Source organism: Natrix helvetica (genome assembly GCF_964273705.1).
Source record: "Natrix helvetica genome assembly, chromosome: 12".
NCBI lineage: Eukaryota > Metazoa > Chordata > Lepidosauria > Squamata > Natricidae > Natrix > Natrix helvetica.
The window spans coordinates 17,087,612-17,109,253 of NC_138556.1; the positions used below are offsets into that span (position 1 = coordinate 17,087,612).

Consider the following 21,642-nt stretch of genomic DNA (forward strand, 5'->3'; position numbering starts at 1 on the left):
ACCAAGGAGAAAGCCACATCCGCAACAACACCAGCTGGGCAAATTACTGTACATAAACAAGGGGCAATTATGTTACCTTGTCAGGTAATGAAATGTCTGCAACAACCTCGGAGAGCACCAAGGACTTCACAATAGCTCTTTTTTCACATAATGTGAACCTTTTGCTTTATAACTGAAGTTGTATTACAAGGTAGAACTGGGTCCTTTTTTGATTCTCAGGTTGAGAATCTTGCGAAGTTTCTTCTCCTGTAACATTGTACTGCAAACAAGGGCATACAAAACCTTTGCCAGACCAATCCTCGAATACAGCTTGCCTGCCTGGAATCCACACTGTCTATCGGACATTAATACGACCGAGCGAGTCCAGAGGTATTTCACGAGAGAAGAGCCCTCCACTCCTCTGCTCACAATAGGATCCCTTATGCCACCAGCGCAAAATTTTGGGCCTGGATATAACTTGGAACCTACGGTCTGATCTAAGTGTAGTACATAAAATTGTCTGCCACAACGTCCTACCTGTCAACGACTACTTCAACCTCAATAATACACGGGCAAACGATAGATACAAACTCAAAGTAAATAGCTCCAAGCTCGATTGCAGAAAATACGACTTCAGCAACAGAGCGGTCAACGCCTGGAATGCTCTACCCGACTCTGTTGTTGCATCCTCAAACCCCCCACAGCTTCTACCATAAACTGTCTCCCGTGGACCTCACCCCATTCCTAAGAGTTCCGTAAAGCATAAGCTCCCCAGAGTGCCTACCATCCCTGTCCTATTCTCCCCATTTATTTGTATTCATTTCCTTTGTTCATGTCCGTGTTCATAATTATACCTGCTATCTTGTACATGTTCGACAAACTAAATAAATGAAATAAAATAAACTAAGCTACTTTGTGACTTCTTGGTAACTTTGAAATTGAGGACGTGTGTTTGTGTGTCTTTAAGTCAGTCTTGACTTCTAGTGACTGGATAATCCCCGAAGGTGTCTTGGCAAGATTTCAGATGTGGTTTGCCTCCTCCTTCCTAGGACCGAGACTCACTGTCCCAAGGTCACCGTTCTGGATCTGTGTCTAAGGCAGGAGTAGAATTCACAGTCCCCTGGTTTCTAGGCTGGTGTCTTAACCACTACACTCAACTGTCTCTCCTGGGACAATCCTTACCAGCCCTGAAAATAACATTTCCCTGCTTTGGTCTCTGGTTATTTCACGTGCAACAAAAAAGAACTCAACCGAAACTCTTAATTCCAGCAAAACGCAACATCGGTTGATGAACGATTAATCCGTCCTCCACTGGCTATGAATAATTGCTTGACAACTCCTTCATTAATTGTAACATTGCCTGGTTAATCAGCTTTCTCTATCATTTTCCCACCTTCACAGTTTGTGAATGTCATTCTCGTCTTTTACAGAAAAACGGCTGCCTGCCAACTGAGTTATGCTGCTCTGGAAAAATATGTTAACAATGTGAAATGCTAAGATGCCATTGTATTGCAGTGAGGCAGCCGGAAGAAAAAGCCCAAAATATCACCATATCACCTGGGTATATGAGCCCCCAGGCTCTAACGTCTTACTAGCTTTTGAATATCAATATAGACTTATATGTGGTAATTGTTCCCGACTCTAGGGGGTGGTGCTCATCTCTGTTTCAAAGCTGAAGAGCCAGCGCTGTCCGAAGACGTCTCTGATCATGTGGTCAGCATGACTCAATGCCGAAGGCGCACGGAACGTTGTTCCCTTCCCACCAAAGGTGGTTCCTGTTTTTCTACTTCCATTTTTATGTGCTTTCGAACTGCTAGGTTGGCAGAAGCTGGGACGAGTGGCGGGAGCTCACTCTGTTAGGCGGTGCTAGGGATTCGAACTGCTGAACTGCCGACCTTTCTGATTGACAAGCTCAGCATCTTAGCCACTGAGCCACTGCGTCCCGATCCTTTTATGGTCTTTCTTAAATCCACCCATGAAGCTGATTCAATTTTATTATCTCTGGGCTATATCCATCTGTCCCTTATCAAGTTCCCTAATCACAGACCCCCCCCCCATGGAATTCAAGCCGCGGTTACCAAGATTAACCCGGTAAAATCCACTTCGCTTTCCTGTCTTCACCCTCGCTCCATATTCCAGCAATGAAGTTAGTCAAATATTTACCTCCGATGTTTAGCCTATTATGCACTACCCATCCCTCCATTAGCCTTTTCAGCAACCAGACACTGTCCTAGCTCTGGTGGAAAGCCAGATTGCAGCTTCTGGAGAGGAGGGGGGGGACAGGAAGAAACATCTGGCCCCACCAGTGAATAGAGTGAAGCGGAAAGGTGACGTCTGCAAGGCTGAGCAAACCATCACGAGACCTACATTGTGGTTCTCTGGGATGCCAGTTCCTGGAATCGGATTTTTGCAGCATATTAAGGAGCCAAAGGTAAAGGCTCTGGGGCTGCATGTGGCTCTTTCACAGTGTCTGCTGTGGCTCCCTGTCGCCGGCCGGTAAAAGGAAAAAGGACACCGCTTTAGGAAGAGACTCTATGGTGGGGGAACTGGACTTCCGGTCAGAGAGGAAAAAGGACACTGCACTAGGAAGAGACTCTATGGTGGGGGAATTGGACTTCCAGTTGGCAGAGGAAAAAGGACGCCGCTTTAGGAAGAGACTCTATGGTAGGGGAACTGGACTTCTGGTCCGAGAGGAAAAAGGACACTGCGCTAGACTCTATGGTGGGGGGAACCGGACTTCCGGTCAGCTCTAGAATTAACAGGGAGCTTCTGGTTAGGACCTTTGTGGCTCTTTGAGAGTTTAAGGTTGCCGACCCCTGCCGTATAGTGAAGACATCTTCAGGGCCTTCCTTGAGTGAACTCGGTATAAATAGATCCAGGAAAACCCATCCGTGTTCAATTTATTCCACCCTTAGGATATAGATCCGTCCACACCTCTTCCTTTTGCTCCGCTTAGGACGGCAATTCCGCCTTTACTTACCTCTTCCCACTGATGAATGTACCGGATGAGCCGAGAGAGTCGAAGGAGCCTCAGGAGGCTGAGGATTTTGGTGAAGCGGACAATCCGCAGAGCTCGGGCTGTCTTGTAGACCTCCGAGTCGATGCGGGTCTCCACAATCAGGAAGATGTAGTCCACCGGAATGGATGAGATAAAATCCACCACAAACCAGCTTTTGAGATACTTCATCTTAATCCTCTGGGGGTCCAGGATGATCTCCGTGTTGTCTTCCACCACAATCCCCGTGCGGAAATTGAGCACCAGGTCGATGAGGAAGAAGGTGTCGGAGACCACGTTGAAGACAATCCACGGCGTGGTGTTCTCGTCCTTGAAGAAGGTGATGCCTACTGGAATGATGATCAGATTCCCAACCATGAGGAGCAACATGGTGAGGTCCCAGTAGAACCTAGAGGGGAAAGACGGAGACGTGGGTCAATGAGAAAAGAGGCGCCAGTGGGATCTAAGGCCCAAGGAAGGCACCCGTTTTGTCCACAAACTGGACAAATGACAGCAGGGGAACGCCTAGAAATAACTGGTGGAAGGGAATATTTGTTGCTCAGCAGTGACCTTTGTGGTCCTTGATGCTCTCTGAGCTGGCTTGTTTTCTTGCAGACGTTTCATGACCCAACTAGGTAACATGATCAGAGTCAGAAAGTAGCAAACCCCCATGCCCTTCTAGCACTGATGATGTTACTGAGTTTGGTACTGAAATGTCTGCAAGAAAATAACCAAGCTCAGAGAGCACCAGGGACCCCACAGTCTTCCTCCTCCAGACAGCAAACCCCACTCCCTTCTAGCACTGATAATGTTACCTAGTTGGGCCATGAAATGTCTGCAAGAAAACCACCAAGCTCAGAGAGCACCAAGGACTCCACTTAGAAATTAAGAACCAAGATCCATCTGCGCATACATTTAGTTTAAGAACTTGCTCTCAGGGTTAGCGTTCTTACCCCTTTCCCACAACAATTGATCCTAACAATTCCCACAACCATTGATCTTAATTTTCCACTGATCACTTACTACCTTTTTAGATGAAATTACATTTTACAAATACTGGTTTTTTTTAGTACGTTAACTATTGATATGTTAAGATATTTTGTCGTTTGGGCTTACTTGTTTAAACTTCGAGAAAGGTGGTTGTATTGCTAATATTTCTGCAATAAAAGAAAGTCGTAAGTCACATTTGTTATATGTGTTTGATGTATATTTTTGTCCTTTTTAATTTGTCGTTCTCTTTCCTTTTTTCCTTTATGTTGGTTTGCATTTTAATGTTTGAAGATGAGATCTAACGATGGTATTTTTAATACACGCATATATAAGCTCTATTTAAGCTATAGGACAAAGTAGGTCAAAATAATCATTTCCTATGAAGTTATCTAGGCCTGCTAGATAGTTTTATGTGTGTTTGTCTACAAAGAATCTGTGTAGCCGCAAATGAAAGAATAATACATGACATTATCCAGAACATTTTGTCCCAATTTTTAACATTGTTTTTCCATTGTTCTGCTTGCTTACTTCCTCAGATAAAAGCCCACAGACATTTGCATCATTCCTTAATATTGAAAAAAGGAGATTAAAAGTAGACTAATTTACCCAAATAAAAAGAAATTGCAAACGGCGATACAACTTTAAAGCAACAGACTCGATTTCTTTTTTTAAATGGACTTTTGTTTTGCTCCCGATTTATAATTACATCTATATAAATCTTTGTCAGCAAGTATTTCCTCAATGTTTTACAACCAGGGAGATGCTATACAGATTTATCTCCAACCATGTCAAGAGGCAACACTCTGAAATATTAATATCAGTCACAAAAGCCACATTAATTCCAGGTAATCTGGAGGGTTTTGCTGGGTTTTTCTTTTTTCTTTTTAGGGCTGAGCTGAAAGTTCTCGGATTAATTTTTTTCAGTCCCAAATGGAACCTCTGGGGAAGCTAAAAGTCTTTTTTTTCCCAGGAATTAACCTTCCCATGCACTTTTATTCCAATATCTCCCGATGTTTCTTGTGCTAATTTGGACTGAACTTCAAGCCAACTTCATGGAGCCAAATTTGGTTACATACCAGAAACTAATTTAGAATGAGACAAATTCTCTCCCTTTCTCCTTCCTTCCTCCCTTCCCCCCCTCCTTTCTCCCTTCCTTCTCTCCCTTCCTCCCTTCCTTGCCTGTCTACCTCTTCTCTCTCTCTCTGTCTTCTCCATCTTCCTTCCCTCCCTCCTTCCTTCCTTCCCCCCTTCTTTCCTCCCTTCTCTCCCTTCCTTCCTTGCTGTCTTCCCCTTCTCTCTCTGTCTTCTCCATCTTCCTTCCTAAAGGATGTGGTGGCTCAGTGGCTCTGATTAGAAAGGTCAGTAGTTTGGCAATTCGAATCCCTAGTTCACGGAGTGAGTGCTCATGACTTGTCCCAGCTTCTGCCAACCTAGGCATTCGAAAGCTTGTAAAAACGCAAGTAGAAAAATAGGAAGCGCCTTTGGTGGGAAAGGAACAGCGTTCCAGGCACCTTTGGTGTTTAGTCATGCCGGCCACATGACCACGGAGACGTCTTCGGACAGCGCTGGCTCTTTGGCTTTGAAACGGAGATGAGCACCGCCCCCTGGAGTCGGGAACGACTAGCACATATGTGCGAGGGGAACCTTTACTTTTACATTTTAATAATTCCTACCCAGCATGGATGATGGGAGTTGTTGTCAATCCCACCCAATCCCACAGAAATCAAGACGGTTGACCAGCGGGGACCCTGGATAGCGACTCATCCTAAAGGAGATGCAGGAGGGACCTGTTATTGCATCATATCCCAACGACCACAGACAGCCACTTCAACGGTAAGGCCTCCTGTCCCAAGGAAATGTACTTCGCTCCCGTTCCCTTTGAGCTCATCCTCTTTAATGCTCTAGGACAGATATGAGCTGCATTAAATCCCTCGGCTCAGCTATCAATTAGTCATGGAACCAGATTTGGCAACATTGCGTTCAATTCTTTCCAAAGCAGTTCTCATCATAAAAGTGAAAGCCTCTTAAAAGAGATGGTCGTTTCATATTCTTTTGGTCCTCAGGCCAAGAAAGAAGAGAAAAATAACAACCTACAGCTAGGCATCTTTCTAAGGAAATTCCAGACTGGACTTGTGGGGTTGTTTTTTAAAAACTTGATTTAGATTTAATTCCATCCTCCCAACTTTGAAGAAGCAGCTTCTTCATCTCCCTTCTGCACTTACTAAAAACACTGAAAAAGGTTGTGAGTTTGTTAGTTGGCACTTAACTCTCTCCGTGGATGATATATTTCATTAACACTTTGTCTTTGATCAGAGATCTTTTCTTTACTGATGCTGGACCAAGAAAGAAGAGCATAAGAATGAAAAGTTCGAACCAACCTAAGAACTAAGAAGGGATTTCCTGAGAGTGAGAACAATTAATTGGTGGAACAACTCACCTCCAGAGGTTGTGGAAGTTTTTAAAAAGACAACCATTTGTCTGGAATAGGATAGGAGCTCCTGCCTGTTGAGGGTGTTGGACTAGAAGACCTCCAAGGTCCCTTCTAACTCTGTTATTCTGTTAAGGACAGCCTTCCCACGTAGACCAGAAAGGAAACAGGACCAAATGAGCTAATTCTATTTTATTGTTAAGTCTATATCTTAATTTTATTAAGGCTACCTTAAGAGAGTCTTGCTCCTGGGGAGGAAAGCTATGGCAAATCTAGACAGCGTACTAAAAAGCAGAGACATCACCTTGCCAACAAAAGTGCGCGTAGTCAAGGCGATGGTTTCCCCCAGTTGCAATGGATGGCTGTGGAAGTTGGACCATAAGGAAGGCTGAGCGCCAAAGAATGGAGGCCTTTGAACTCTGGTGCTGGAGAAGACTCCTGCATTGAGTCCCTTGGACTGCAAGGCCATCCAAGCGGTCAGTCCTAGAGGAGATCAACCCTGACTACTCTTTAGAAGGCCGGATCCTGAAGAGGAAACTCTTTGGCCACCTAATGAGAAGGAAGGACTCCCTGGAGAAGAGCCTCATGCTGGGAAAGATGGAGGGCAAAAGAAGAAAGGGACGACAGAGAATGAGGTGGCTGGATGGAGTCACCGAAGACAGAATCTCAACTCCCAAGGTCATTCCCACACAAACCATGACATCTAAACCATAAACCTAGATAGTTACAGATTACCTCTTCTGCTACTTTAATATAATTCTGCTCAAAAGAACCATGTCCCCTGCTTTTGTCCGATGACGAGAGACCCAACTGGGAGAGAGAGGCCCAAGTCAACAAAAGAACTTTACAGATTTTGCAGTCTGCTGGAAATTTTTGCAACTGTGGGAAGCTTTTAACAAAACAAAGCCTTCCTAACATTTCGCAAAATTCATCCTGGATTATTTTCTTCAGCGTTTGATGACACTGTAATCCTTTCAAGGAACACGCCGAGTCTTATTTTCCTCCATTGCAAGGAACCACTGATAATGTCAACCATAGGCTGACACGACAAGCCGCCGTTTCAATAAAGCCAGCCACTGCCGGAGTTTGGTCATATAGAGGGATGTGATGGCTCAGCGGCTAAGATGCTGAGCTTGTCGATCAGAAAGGTCGGCAGTTCGGTGGTTTGAATCCCCAGCGCTGCGTAACGGAGTGAGCTCCCGTGACTTGTCACAGCTTCTGCCAACCTAGCAGTTCGAAAGCACGTAAAAAATGCAAGTAGAAAAATAGGAACCACCTTTGGTGGGAAGGGAACAGCGTTCCATGCGCCTTTGGCATTGAGTCATGCTGGCCACATGACCACGGAGGCGTCTTTGGACAGTGCTGGCTCTTTGGCTTCGGAACGGAGATGAGGTACATGGGCAAACAATCGATACAAACTCAAAGTAAACTGCTCCAAACTTGATTGCAGAAAATACGACTTCAGCAACAGAGTGGTCAACGCCTGGAAAGCTCTACCTGACTCTGTTGTTATATCCTCAAACTCCCACAATCTCAAACTGTCTACCGTGGACCTCACCCCATTCCTAAGAGGTCTGTAAAAGGGCGTAAATGCACCTGGGTGTCTACCGTCCCTGTCCTTCTGTCCCCATTTATTTATTTGTACTCATTTCTTTCATTCATGTCCATGTTTATATTTATACCTGCTATCTCGTACCTGTTTGACAAACTAATAAATACAAAGTCTCTATTTCTTTGCTCCCCCAAACTATCCTTATGGAACACCTTGCCCCAGAGGTCCAATTCCCCCCCCCCCCACACCACCCAACTTGCTGATTTTTGCTAAAAACTGCCAACTTCTGCCAAGCTGTTCAAAATTAAGTGGCGCTAGGAATGCTTCATATTGGATTTTGGTGCCTGGCTTTATATTAGTTATCGGAGAGTACAGTCGTTTTTAATTAGTATAGTCTGAATTTTTCAGGAGGTTGAGTTCTTTTTATTGCCAGTTTTCTACACTAACGATCACCCAGAGCCTTGGCACTAGTGAGATGCACATTTAGGGAGTAGATAAATTAATAAATCAATGCCTTTTCCCTTTTTCCTTCTTGATCTAATATTGCTTCCAATTCTGCAATCTTTTTTTTTTTTTCTTCTCCAGCAATGTGTCACATTTCCAGCAGTTATTGGAGCTCGACGAAAAGCTTGTTTGCCTGATTCCTATCTCAAACGACGTCCAGGTTCTGGACAACTTAAGGGCTCACCACCTAAATGACACAATTGTGTACTCACTGCCATGCAAAACAAACACTTGAAAACAACAACAACAACCAACAACCGCAAGAGGAGACGGAGACTTTTGACGCTGAGACGCGTGTAGGTGGTATTGTATCTTGGCAATTGTTGCCCAAATATTGAGTAATACATGTGGGACTTGCTGGCTGAACTATTCCTGGAGAAATTGGGAGCAGCTCTCTCCAGATTCTTTAAAGATTTGCAAAGTCAGTTTAGTCTAGTGGGTTTTCTTTGAGGTCTCTATCAACCTATCAACACATTTCTTTCATGGATCATCTCTATTTTTTTGAAGTAATCATGTATAACATTAGGAAAACATCCTTCATCCCAGTTTCTTCGATCTCATTCAAGGCGACGGTCAGAAATTTCGCAAAGTTCTTCTGAAGAAAAGGTGGGAAACAGGATGGAAGGGTAGAAGGGCAACATACAAAAAGACAAGTCTTATAGAGGAAGAATCACGATGAATTCTGGCTAAAGAAGACAAGTTTCTACAACTAACACTGTAGACGGTCCTACAGAATGTCAACCAGCATGGAACGAAAAGCGTCAAATGTGACCCTTTTATTAAGATTTCAAAAATGACTCCGGCGCCATCAATTTGGGGATAAAGAACCCACAGGTTCAAATCTAGTTAAAAATCAAGAAGAATAGAATAGAATAGAATAACAGACTTGGAAGGGACCTTGAAGGTCTTCTAGTCCAACCCCTCCTCAGGCAGGAAACCCTACACCTGACAAATGGTTGTCCAACATCTTCTTAAAAACTTCCAGCGTTGGAGCATTCACAACTTCCGGAGTTCTAACTGTCCTTAGTTCTAGGTTGCTTCTCTCCTTGATTAATTTCCACCCATTGCTTCTTGTCCTGCCCTCAGGTGCTTTGGAGAATATCTCGACTCCCTCTTCTTTGTGGCAACCCCTGAGATATTGGAACACTGTTATCATGTCTCCCCTAGTCCTTCTTTTCATCAAACTAGACATACTCAATTCCAGCAACAGCTCTTCATATGTTTTAGACTCCAGTCCTCTAATTATCTTTGTTGCTCTTCTCTGCACTCTTTCTAGAGTCTCCACATCTTTTCTACATCGTGGTGACCAAAATTGAAGGCAGTATTCCAAGTGTGGCTTTACCAAGGCATTATAATAAATAATAATAATAAATAATAAATATTTATTTCTTAGCCGCACCCTCTCCCGAAGGACTCGGGGCGGTTATAAAGTGGTATTAACCCTTCATGTGATCTTGATTCTATCCCTCTGTTGATGCAGCCTAGAACTGTGTTGGCTTTTTTGGCAGCTGCTGCACACTGCTGGCTCCTATTTAAATGGTTATCCACTAGGACTCTAAGATCCCTCTCAGAGGTACCACTATTGAGCAAGGTACTACCTATACTGTACCTGTGCATTTCGTTTTCCTTCCCTAAATCTAGGACCTTACCTTTTTCCCCATTGAATTTCATTTTGTTAGATAGTGCCCAATGTTCAGGTTTGTCAAGATCCTTCTGTATCTTAAACCTGTCTTCTGGAGTGTTGGCTATTCCTGCCAGTAGCCCAAATCAGTGGGGAGGTTGGGTAAAAATCAACCCATTTGAGAATTCCCCTTTTCTTTCAAGCAGAGAATTCCCACCTGCCACCATCCTAAACTTTTCAAAGCTAGTTAGCAAAGGGATTTCCTCAGCTCATTGTTATCACAGCAAGAGAAGTTAGACTCCACAGCCTTCATGTTTCCAGAAACATAAATTGGAAGCCCAAAAGACCACTGAGGCAGGATGTCAAGGTAATTATAATTCACAACTGGGGAATGGATTATCAGGTTTACAGGAGTTTACTTAGGAAAACATAGGGCTACGTTGACTCATTGAGGCTTACTCTGCGGTAAGTCATTAAAAATTGCTACCTTGCAATCTTTTACGGAGAAAAGAAATTAAGTTTGATCATCCTGGCCAACTATCCCTGGTGTGTTTGTCCAACATTCTGGCCTTGGCTTGTAACAAGAAGCAATGGGTGGAAACTAATGAAGGAGAGAAGCAACTTAGAACTAAGGAGAGATTTCCTGACAGTGAGAACAATTAATCAGTGGGACAGAAGTTGCCTCCAGAAGTTGTGAATGCTTCAACACTGGAAGTTTTTAAGAAGATGTTGGATAACCATTTGTCTGAAATGGTATTGGGTTTCCTGTCTAGGCAGGGGGTTGGACTAGAAGACCTTCAAGGTCCCTTCCAACTCTGTTAATCTATTCTATTCTATTTTTACTCTACTCTACTCTACTCTACTCTACTCTACTCTACTCTACTCTATTCCCTATTCTATTCTATTCTATTCTATTCTACTCTACTCCCTATTCTATTCTATTCTATTCTATTCTATCCTATCCTATCCTATTCTATCCTATCTTTGAAAAGCCAGCTTTTCCATGGCAGTTTGTTCCCAACATGCACCACCTTGTTAAATGTGGTTTCTCCCAGCAGATTCGTTCAAAAGCCAACGTGCAGCCACCCAGAGAAACATTTAGACCTGAAATGCAACAGCTGCCAATTCCACAGCTTGTGCTGCCACCCGGCTGGCATCAGATTGACAGAGAAATCTGCAATTTCCACTGGCCAAATTAGGAACAAATAGGACAATTTCAGCCAAAGGGAGAGATTGATGGGGGACAAATGAAAAAGAACAGATTAGGATCCCAGGGTTTGGATTCCAATCAAGAGTAATGCTTGCATTTTCTCTGCCTGTTAATGGCTTTTCTTTGCCTCGTGACCAACGTATATTCAAATCCCATTTTTAAAAATACTGAGGATTATTTATTTATTTAATTTATTTAGTTTGTCAAACATGTACAGGATAATATAATGTATAGGATCCCTCTGCTAAACAACTAATTCCCACAACACTGTCAAATTAACTACTAAGACTGTATTACTATTATTCTTCTCATCCTTCCTAGTACCTATCTCCTCCCACTTATGACTATAACCATGTTGCTTGTATCTTTAAAGTTTATGTTGTTTTATTTGTTTCCTACTATAATTTGATTGCTTATTAGTAACCTATGACTATCACTAAGTGTTGTAAATTATGATTCTTGATTAATGTATTCTAATTTATTTTTCTTTATGTACACTGAGAGTATATGTACTAAAAACAAATTCCTTGTGTGTTAAATCACATTTGGCCAATAAAGAATTCAATTCTATTCTATTCTATTCTATTCTACTCTACTCTATCCATATTCCTATTCTATTCTATTCTATTCTATTCTATTCTATTCTACTCTACTCTATTCCTTAATCTGTTCTATTCTATTCTTTCCATATTCTATTCTATTCTTTCCATATTCTATTCTATTCTTTCCATATTCTATTCTTTCCATATTCTATTCTATTCTTTCCATATTCTATTCTATTCTTTCCATATTCTATTCTATTCTATTCCATTCCATTCTATTCTATTCTAACAGGTATAAGTATAAAGATGGACATGAACAAAGGAAATGAATACAAATAGATGGGACCTCTTAGGAATTGGGTGAGGTTGATAGACAAAATAACAGAAAGGGGGAACTTTAACTTTAGATCAATGGCAGAAGTGAATTCTACATTCAGAACTTCCTGGATGCTTCTAACCCTGGTATCTCTTTAGCTTCTCTCAACCAACAGAAGGTCGGTTGTGTTGCATGCTTGGGAAGGCCTCGTCTGGGCCAACAAAACCCACAGAAGGGCAACCGTGCCAAGCCAGAAGGGAACACATGGCTAAGTCTGTGAAAGTTGGCACGGGTAAAATATGCCTCCTTATTAACATAAGGGCACATGGTGGCTTCCTCAGCAGTCAGGAAACATTGTATGTTGATTCGGAAGCCAAAGAAACACTGAAACAAAAGCAAATAAGAGTTGGGAATTCATAGCAGGGCTGGGTTCCTACCAGTTCTAACCTCTTCTATAGAAGAGGTTCCATAAATCTACCGTGCTGTTTAGAACCGGTTCCAGCTCCCTCCCACCGCCCGTCCGCACCACGCTTGCCCCGCCCACCGCTCACTGATTGGCTGGCTCACCAATCGCCCTGCCCGCCTCTAAGAGTCCTATCTAAACCTTAAAGTCTTAAAGCTGTCAAGTTTGAAGACCCCTGGTTTTTTTTTCTAAAGGGTTAGGGGTGCAAGGGTCTTGCAACTTGACAGCTCTAAGTCTTGCACACTTCAATGCCAGAGTTCGTGAGCCAACATGACTGGAGGAGGAATTCTGGTCGCAATTAGAATGTATAACATATCATGTATAGTTTAAAAACTGCTGGTACAACTCTACTTTTAATCTCACTGTAGCAAAGTTGAAATTGTGAAGTAAAATGAAGAACAAACGTGCAATAAAAATACTAAAAAAAAGAGGTGGGAATTCTTTTCGGGTTCTGAGTTCTAGAGAGAAAGGAAGATGGCCTGGCTAAAAGATATGCAGGTGCTTGTTGAGTGGACAAAGCATTTCTCAAGACCAGAACATCCGAAGGGCGCATGGAAAAGCTGCTCAGGCAGATAACTTCCTAATTCACTGAACTAAAAGAAGGAGAAGGGGCGTGCTTTTTTCAGCACACTTTTTCACCTTTTTGAAAAAAGGTGCTTTTTCCCCCCAAAAGGCAAATATATTTTTATTTGGTTTTTTCCTCAAAGATGTTTCACTTTTCATCCAAGAAGCTTCTTCAGTCTGAGTGAACGGTGGGCTATGGAAGGATTTATTCGTCCATTCTCCAGTCAAAATCCTTCCTTCCCCACTCCCTCCTTCCTCCCTCCTTTCCATTGAATAGAGAGTAGAGCAGAGTAGAGTAATGTAGAGTGGAGTAGAGTAGAATCGGAGCTGGAAGGGAGAATAGAATAGAGCTGGAAGGGACCTTGGAGGTCTTCTAGTCCAGCCCCCTGTTCAAGCAGGAGAACCTATATTATTTCAGACAAATGGTTGTTCAATCTCTTCTTAAAAGCTTCTAGTGTTGCAGCTTTCACAACTTCTGGAGGCAAGTGGTTCCACTGCTTCATTGTTCCAACTGTCAGGAAATTTCCCCTTAATTCCAGGTTGTCTCTCTCCTTGATTAGTTTCCAACCATTGTTTCTTGTTCTACCCTTAGGTGCTTTGGAGAATAGCTTGACTCCTTCTTCTTTGGGGCAGCCCCTCAAATACTGGAACGCTGCTATCATGTCTCCCCTGATTCTTCTTTTCTTTAGAACTATCCAAACCCAAATCTTGCAATTCCTTCCTTCCTTCCTTCCTTCCTTCCTTCCTTCCTTCCTTCCTTCCTTCCTTCCTTCCTTCCCCTTTCTCTGTCTTCCGCCTCCATCTTCCTCCTTTCCTCCTTTCCTTCCTTTGCTAAAATCTCTACATCCCTCAATTTTAAAAAAATTGTGGGCAGCTCCCAATGACATGGGCTATTAAATTATTTGAAATCAAATATCGGGCACCTGCCCAATGCACTCCTAATGGCCAGCCAGGTCAGGGGGATAAGGAGAGAAGTCACCTTGCTCGGAAGCTGGGGCAGCTAGGAAACCAGGGCTGTTAGGATGGAGACAAGAAGTCTTGAGAATGTGGCTTTATCAGCTCACGGGAGATAAAACTCTCCCCATTTAGAGAAGCTGGAAAGCATTACGAGACCTCCTTGGCAGAGGCTATCAGCCTGGGTGCATGGATTGGCCAAATATGCAGAGTGTGAACATTTAAAGAGAAGATATGAAGTCTGAAGAATGCATCCCGTCTCAGCCCTGCCTATCAACAGGGTCTCCAGAAAGGGGGGGCACGTTATGACTCCCACTGTGCCCAGACAAACATAGTTACAGACAAGGTAAAGGTTCCCCTCGCACATCTGTGCCAGTCGTTCCCGACTCCAGGGGTCGGTAACCCAAAATCAAGAGTCTGATAGTATCTTTTCCAACGATCCCATTTTACAAAGCTTCCTTGAGCTTTTAATACCATTTATTAGTTGAAAAAGGTGCCAGTAGACTTCTGACTGTGGGCTGTCCTTCTCATGGGTGATTCCAGAGGTTATCCCTATGGTCTATCCATGGGATATGTTGGTTGTGGGTTGCTTCTAATGTGTCTCAAGTTTGGGTTACACCTTTGATCCTTTTGGTCCATCAAACCTGAGGAGGGAAGAGCTTTGGAATATTAAGAAGCTTTGTCATTCTCAGTGACTAACTAGGCATTTCCAGGAGGACTTCAAAGGCTTACTGTTAGACAACTAACAATATTCAGACACTTACTGAATATGCATGAGCTCTTTTTTTTTCGCTCTCACGGCGGCTAATAACTGATGGTGATTAATATCCCTTATGAATGTGACCTATTGCCTTTTAAATTCTCAGCCAGGAGCTGCAATCAGTCTGGTCTACAAGCAAGGAATTCCAGTTGCTAATTCCAGAGGTGTTTTCTGAGTTGTGCCATCAGCTAAAAGCATGGGTATTAGTTCACCTGGGCTCCCAACGTTAGGGAGAAGGAGAAAGGCATTTTTAAATATATATATATATATATAATTCCTTGGAGTTTTCCCAAACTGATGGCTTCCTAGGTGTTTCCCCCCCACCCCCACCCTAGTCAAGTTTGCCATATTTTCATTAATAAAGACTAAATGACTGTGGGATGGAAGGAAGGAAGGGAGGAGAGAGAGGGAGAGAAAGAGGGAGGGACAAGAGAGAGGGGGAGGCAGGGAGAGAAGGGAGGAAGGAAGGAAAGAAAGGAGGGAGGGAGGAGGAAGGGAGGGAAGGAAGAAAGGAAGGAGGGAGGGAAATAAGGAAGGAAGGAGGGAAAGAGGGAGGGAGGGAGGGAAAGAAGAAGGGAGGGAGGGAGGAAGGAAGGAGGGAGAGAAAGAGGGAGGGAAGCAGGGAAAAAAGGAAGAAAGGAAGAAAGGGAGGGAGCAAGGGAGGCAGAGAAAGAAGGAAAGGAGATAGTAAAAGAAGGAAGGAGGGAGGGAGAGAAAGAGGGAGGGAAGCAAGGAAAGAAGGCAGGGAGGAAGAAAGGGAGGGAGGGAAGAAAAGAAGGAAGGAAGGAAGGAAAGAGATGGAAGATGGAAGGAAGAAAAGAACCATTTTGTTCGCTTCCGATAGAGCTACCCAGAAACAGAATTTTCCAAGTGACCTACCCATTACAATGTCCAATGTCAGGATTCCCCCCACAGCGCCAGTGGTCACCCCCTGATCTAGAACGAGGGACAGCTGTAAGAAAGCTTTCCCGTTTCCTTTTATGACCGTTTGTGACCGATTGCATCCAGGAAGTGAGACGAGGAAGGCTGGGCTATGAAGGGGATTTTCTCTTTCTCCTTGAAGGCCATTCTGACAACTCAAGCATGTTGTGCTTTACCGACCTCTTAGGAATGGGGTGAGGTCCACGGGAGACAGTTTAAGGTTGAAGCTGTGTGGGGGTTTGAGGACGTAACAATGGAGTCAGGTAGAGTATTCCAGGCGTTGACCACTCTGTTGCTGAAGTCGTATTTTCTGCAATCGAGTTTGGAGCGGTTTACCTTGAGTTTGTATCGATTGTTTGCCCGTGTGTTATTTGAGGTTGAAGCTGAAGACGTCGTTGGTTGAAAGAGAACAAGCAGGAAAGGTGGAAAAACCCACGAAATACTTTCTCTATCACGTGCTTCATCTCTTAAACCACAAAGGCATCTCTCACCCCCCCTCCTCTTTCAGCCTACATATTAAAAGCCCCCAGACGCCTGCCTCTTTAATTTTGGGCAAAGCTGTTGTGTAAGCCGATTGTAATTAAAATCAACATCACCGGGGCCCTTGATTGTACACTAAACCCATCCCTTGTGGCCAGGAAAGTTGGACTGCGCGGCATAAGGTTGCTTTGCGACTGGTAATTTGACTTAAAAAAAAAATTGTAACTCGTTCTGGGTTTCCTGGGGCTCAGACGCTGAATGGAAAAAAGGAGGATGGAAAAAAAAAAAGTTAATTTTGGCCACTTCTTTCCTTCTTAACATCTTTTCCATCCCAAGGAATTAAGGCTGTGTGGAGCAAAAACAAAACAAGACAAAACAGAAGAAAAAAAATGTCAAAGAAAATCAATGTAGAAAAGATGCGGAGACTCTAGAAAGAGTGCAGAGAAGAGCAAGAAAGAGGATTAGGCTAAAACATATGAAGAACGGTTGCAGGAACTGGGTATGTCTAGTTTAATGAAAAGAAGGACTAAGGGTGACATGATAGCAATCTTCCGATATCTCAGAAGTTGCCACAAAGAAGAGGGAGTCAAGCTATTCTCCAAGGCACCAGAGGGCAGAACAAGAAGCAATGGATGGAAACTAATCAAGAAGTGAAGCAACTTAGAACTGAGGATAAATTTCCTGACAGTGAGAACAATTAATCAGTGGAACGACTTGCCTCCAGAAGTTGTGAATGCTCCAACACTGGAAGTTTTAAAGAAGATGTTGGATAACCATTTGTCTGAAGTGGTGAAAGGTTTCCTGCGTAAGCAGCGGGTTGGACTAGAAGACTTCCAACTGTATCGGACAAGTGGGAGGAAGGAAGATTCAATGGGTTTGACTGAATGCGTGGGATTCAGCTCCCAGAATTCCCCAGCCAGCATGCAAATAAACTTTTAAGATGTGCGGACTTCAACTCCCAGAATTCCCCAGCCAGCATGGAGCATTTCCTCACCCAGGAATTCTGGGACTTGAAGTCCACACATCTCAAAGTTGCCAAGATGGAGAAACATTCATCTACACAGCATTGCATAAAACTATCCTACCCCCTCTGGCTGTGTTTCTTCCCCTCTTCAAGGCCTTTTTCCTTGTCCCCCCCCCCCCCCTTCACCTTTCACTAGACTAGAGGAATGAAGAGAACATTCTGCGGCACTGAATTAAGTTTTCCCACAAGATTAAGGAATTCATTTCGACCTGAGATCCCAATGCAACAGTGGTGGATTCCCAAATTTTTTAGAACCTCTTCTGTAGGTGTGGCCTGCTTTGTGGGAGTGGCTTGTGACTGGGTGGGCGTGGCCAACTTGTAAAATGTGGTGAAACTCACTTAACAATGCTCTTGCTTAGCAACCAAAATGTTGGCTCAGAAACTCTGGCATTTGAAGCACGCAAGTCTTAAAGCTGTCAAGTTACAAGACCCTTGCGCTCCTAACCCTTTAGAAAAAAAAAACCCCAGGGGTGTTCAAAGTTGACAGCTTTAAGACTTGTGGACTTCAACTCCCAGAATTCCTCCTCTCGCTCTTCATATTGATGATGTGCGGATGGGTGGGTGGGGGAGCTGGAACCGGTTCTAAAGGGCATGGTAGATTTGTGGAACCTCTTCTATAGAAGAGGTTAGAACTGGCAGGAACCCACCCCTGCAATGCAATTTCCCTGAGAACATCACTCCCTCTCCCAGCCCAGCCCACTTTGCAGGGCTGTTAGGAAGATAGACTTCAGGTGCATAAGCACACCACCATGCCCACCGCCCCTGTCTTACTGTCCCCCATTGATTCGTATTCATATCCATGTTTATAAGTCTACTTGCTCTCTTCTACATGTTTGACAAACTAATAAATATAAACACAAATACAAACACCCTCACTCAGGTACCCCCAGTTATGGGTGGAGTAAATCCACCTGATGGAGCCACCAGTGGCCAAAACTCAAGAATCAAGCCGCCCCTTCTCCAGCTAATGACTTTAATAGAAAGGGGGGACGCTTCTGACCAGCTTTGAATGGGGGAAAGGGGGCTTCTAATTTCTGATTCCCTCCCCCCTCCCTTGGATCCCAGGACAGATGAAAAGGGTTCAAACTCAACAGAAAGTTGCCAAAGGCATCCAAAGTGCCAGAGTAAGAAGCTCCCGTTTCCCGCCCGGCAGCTTCACTCCGGATTGACTCCGCATTGGGCTACCTGAAGTCGCTGTACGGGTGGATGATCCAGAACCCGGCGGATTTGACCCTCTCCTGCTCCCTCTCCACCGCCTTCTGGCTGCCGAACATCCGCAGGGAGAATTTGTTCACGCCGGGCTGCAGCAAAGCTGCAAATTGGCGCTGCATGAAGCCGGCTTGGCCCAGGCGCAGCTCGTCCTCCGGGCTGATCTGGTCCCCCGACGCCCCGCTGCCTTCCACCTTCACGAAGGCCGCGTCGGGCGGCGCGTCCTGGCGGGGAGCGGAGGCCGCCGGGGTGGAGGAAGCGGAGGAGGAGGCGGCGGCGGCTGTAGGGGCGTCCGCCAGGCCCGGGGGGCTCCTCTCGTCGCCCGGAGAGGCGGCGTCGCCTTCGTGGCCGATCAGGCGGCGACCCTCGCCCGAGTCGTGCGGGTGGCGGCCGGCCAGGGACGAGCGGCTGCCCTTCAGACGCCGACAGTCGCCGTTGGTGCTGCTCTTGGCGCCCGGCCTGGGAAGACCCCCTCCCGACGCCTCTGCGCTCTCCGCAGGGCCGCCTTCCGAGGTTCTGGATCCCGCGCAGGGTCTCGACGGCTCCGCAGAAGCCCCTGCGGTCCCCGAAGGCGAGAGCGGGTGAAGGCGGATGCTCTTGCGCCGGGCATCTTGGCAGCCGCCGCTGCCCCCGCCGCCGTCCTCCTCCTCCTCCTCGTCCACCAGCGAGGCTTTGGGCGCGATCTGCTGCGGGAGGCTGTAGAGCCGCTTGCGCATCGACGGCCGCAAGCGATCCATGGCCGGGGCCCGCGGGCCGAGCAGGAGGAGTGGGTGGGCGCCGCTTGGAGGGCGGCGGGGACGCGGAGGGGAGAGCTGGCTGTGCCAACCTTCTCCTCCTCCTCCTCCTCTTCTTTTTCCTTCTCCCCGCTGGCCGGCCGGCCCCCCACCAGCGCCAGGCTCAGGGGGCGACCGCCAGCTGCCCGGACGCCGCGCTGGTCATCTCCTGGGGGGCTTCTTGGAGGGGGTCCCCGCCGGACGAGGGCCGCGGAGCAAGGCCGGCAGCCGAAGGAGCGGAGCCCTCCAGGGAAGCCGCCCTTCCTCCTTTCCCTCCAGGCGGGGGCGGCTCCCCACACTTCCCGGGCTAGCAGCGGGGGTGCTGGGGCGCCGCCTCTAGGGGCCCACCGAGCCGCTTCAAGAGGCCAGGGAGCCGGGGGCGCCGCCGGGACATCTCGACCGGGAGGTTCCCCGAGGACCAGCCCGGAGACGCGTCTGCTGCTTCCCGAAAGGCGACATCGTCACAAGGAAGGGGAGGATGGGGAGGAGGAGGAGGAGGAGGGAGAGAGGCCGGCGGTGCGGGGCGCAACAGCCGCACACGCGGCGGCTGGGATCCAAAGCGGCGGCGGCGCAGGGCGCAGAGAAGCCAGCGATCAGCAAGACTTGCGCGCCCCGGTTGGGGTTACATCACTGCTGCTGTTCGCTCCCATCTCTCCGGGTTCAGGCAGCAGCAGCAGCTCCGGAGCCTGGGAATATTCAGGAAGGCGGCGGATCCGATTGGGTTGCCACTGGAGTCCCCGCGTCCAATCGGCTGGGTCTACCTGAGCCGGCGCCCGGCTTCTTAAAGGGGCAACACCTTGGGAGGGGGCGCTCGGCCCTGGGAAGGGGAAAGGTGGGGGGGGGGAATCAAAGAGGAGAGAGAGAAAGAGAGAGATGTGGAAAGAGAGAGAGAAAGAATGAGAGCGAATGAGAGAGAGAGAGAGAAAGAATGAGAGTGAATGAGAGAAAAAGAAAAGGGGGAAGGAGGGAGGGAGGAGGGAAAGAGAGATGTGGAAAGAGAGCGAAAATGAAAGAGGATGAGGGAGAGAAAGAATGAGAGAAAATGAGAGAAAAAGAAAAGGGAGAGAGAGAGGGAGGGAGGAAAGAAGGAAGGAGAGAAAGGGAGAGATGTAGAAAGAGAGAAAGTGAAAGAATGAGAGAGAAGAGAGAGAGAAAGAAAGAAGGAAGGAAGAGGAAGAAAGAGAGAGATGTGGAAAGAGAGAGAGAAAATGAAAGCAAATGAGAGAGAGAGAAAGAATGAGAGAGAATGAAAGAAAAAGGAGAGAGAGAGAGAGAGAGACAGAGAGAGAGAGAGACAGAGACAGAGACAGAATCAGAAGTAAAAACACAGAGCTGTAACAGCCAGGATCTGGGTTTAGATTGTCCTTTAGGTGCCCATTTCAACCCAACTGGCTCATTCCCTCCCTAAAGCTTTGGAAATCACTTGTTCCAGGGGAAGGAAAGGGGCCTCTAGGAGAGGGGTGTCAAACTCAATTTCATTGAGGGCCACATCAAGGTTGTGTTTGACCTTCGGGGGGGGGCGTGGTGTGGCCAGGGGGCATGGCCAGCATGATGTCGCTCATCTCAGGCGGGGCACCTGTGATGGCCCGAGCGCCTCCTACAACCCTCTGCCAGGAAAAACGGAGCTATGGAGGGCCACACGTGTCCCTTGCGAGCTACGTTTTAGGTTGCAACAGCCTCCTGCAATCCTCTGCCAGGGAAAGCGGAGCTCCATATTTGCTAGCAGAAGCACCATGGGCCGTTCCTTCGCTATTTCCAGGGCTGCCCTGAGGGCCAGATCTAAGTACCCCATGGGCCAAATCCAGCCTCCGGGGCCTTGAGTTTGACACCCCCTGCTCTTGGAAAAATACCTGGCATTACAGAAGACTTGCAATATGTTGTTTTGTAATACACCCAAGTGCGAACCGACTGGCTTCCAGGCAGTCCTTGACTTAAACCACCTGTTGTGTGTCTGACGTTAGAACGGCGATGACAAAAAGTGACTTACAATCAATCTTGGCACGTACCGGTGTAGGTTGCAACTGCATCTCCAGGATCACGTCATCGAAAATTCAGGCCCCCGGCAACCGCCGTGTATGGTTGTGTGGCAATCACAATCATCCTTTGTGGTTTCTCAGCCGCCTTCAGACAAGCAAAATCTACGAGGGAAGTTAAGATTCACTTGTATGTCCAAGTGGTTCACTTAACGACTGCCTTGCTCAGCAATGGAAATTCTGGTCCCAATCGTGATTGAGCAAGGGTTACCTGTCCAAGCTTTGGAAGAGCTTAAAGTTTCTCCATGTGTCTCCCTGGCTCAGGATGATTTTGCCCAACGTATAGGACAATGAATAAAAAAGGATAGTGGCCTTTTGGGGACA

General features: G+C 46.2%; 2 protein-coding genes across 2 annotated transcripts in view; one reads left to right on the forward strand and one right to left on the reverse strand.

Annotated features, from left to right (window-relative positions):
• HCN4 (hyperpolarization activated cyclic nucleotide gated potassium channel 4) overlaps nucleotides 1-19,249 on the reverse strand; it is a gene marked incomplete at both ends in the record, with an annotated part of 45,915 nt that extends 26,666 nt beyond the window's left edge. Inside the window, 2 exons of the mRNA XM_081964616.1 lie at nucleotides 2,960-3,383; nucleotides 18,489-19,249. Of these exons, the coding sequence (XP_081820742.1) occupies nucleotides 2,960-3,383; nucleotides 18,489-19,249 (1,185 nt within the window). The remainder of the gene's footprint in view (nucleotides 1-2,959; nucleotides 3,384-18,488) is intronic.
• The window catches only part of BBS4 (Bardet-Biedl syndrome 4), a 303,820-nt gene that overhangs the window by 226,636 nt on the left and 55,542 nt on the right, over nucleotides 1-21,642 (forward strand). The window lies entirely within an intron of this gene.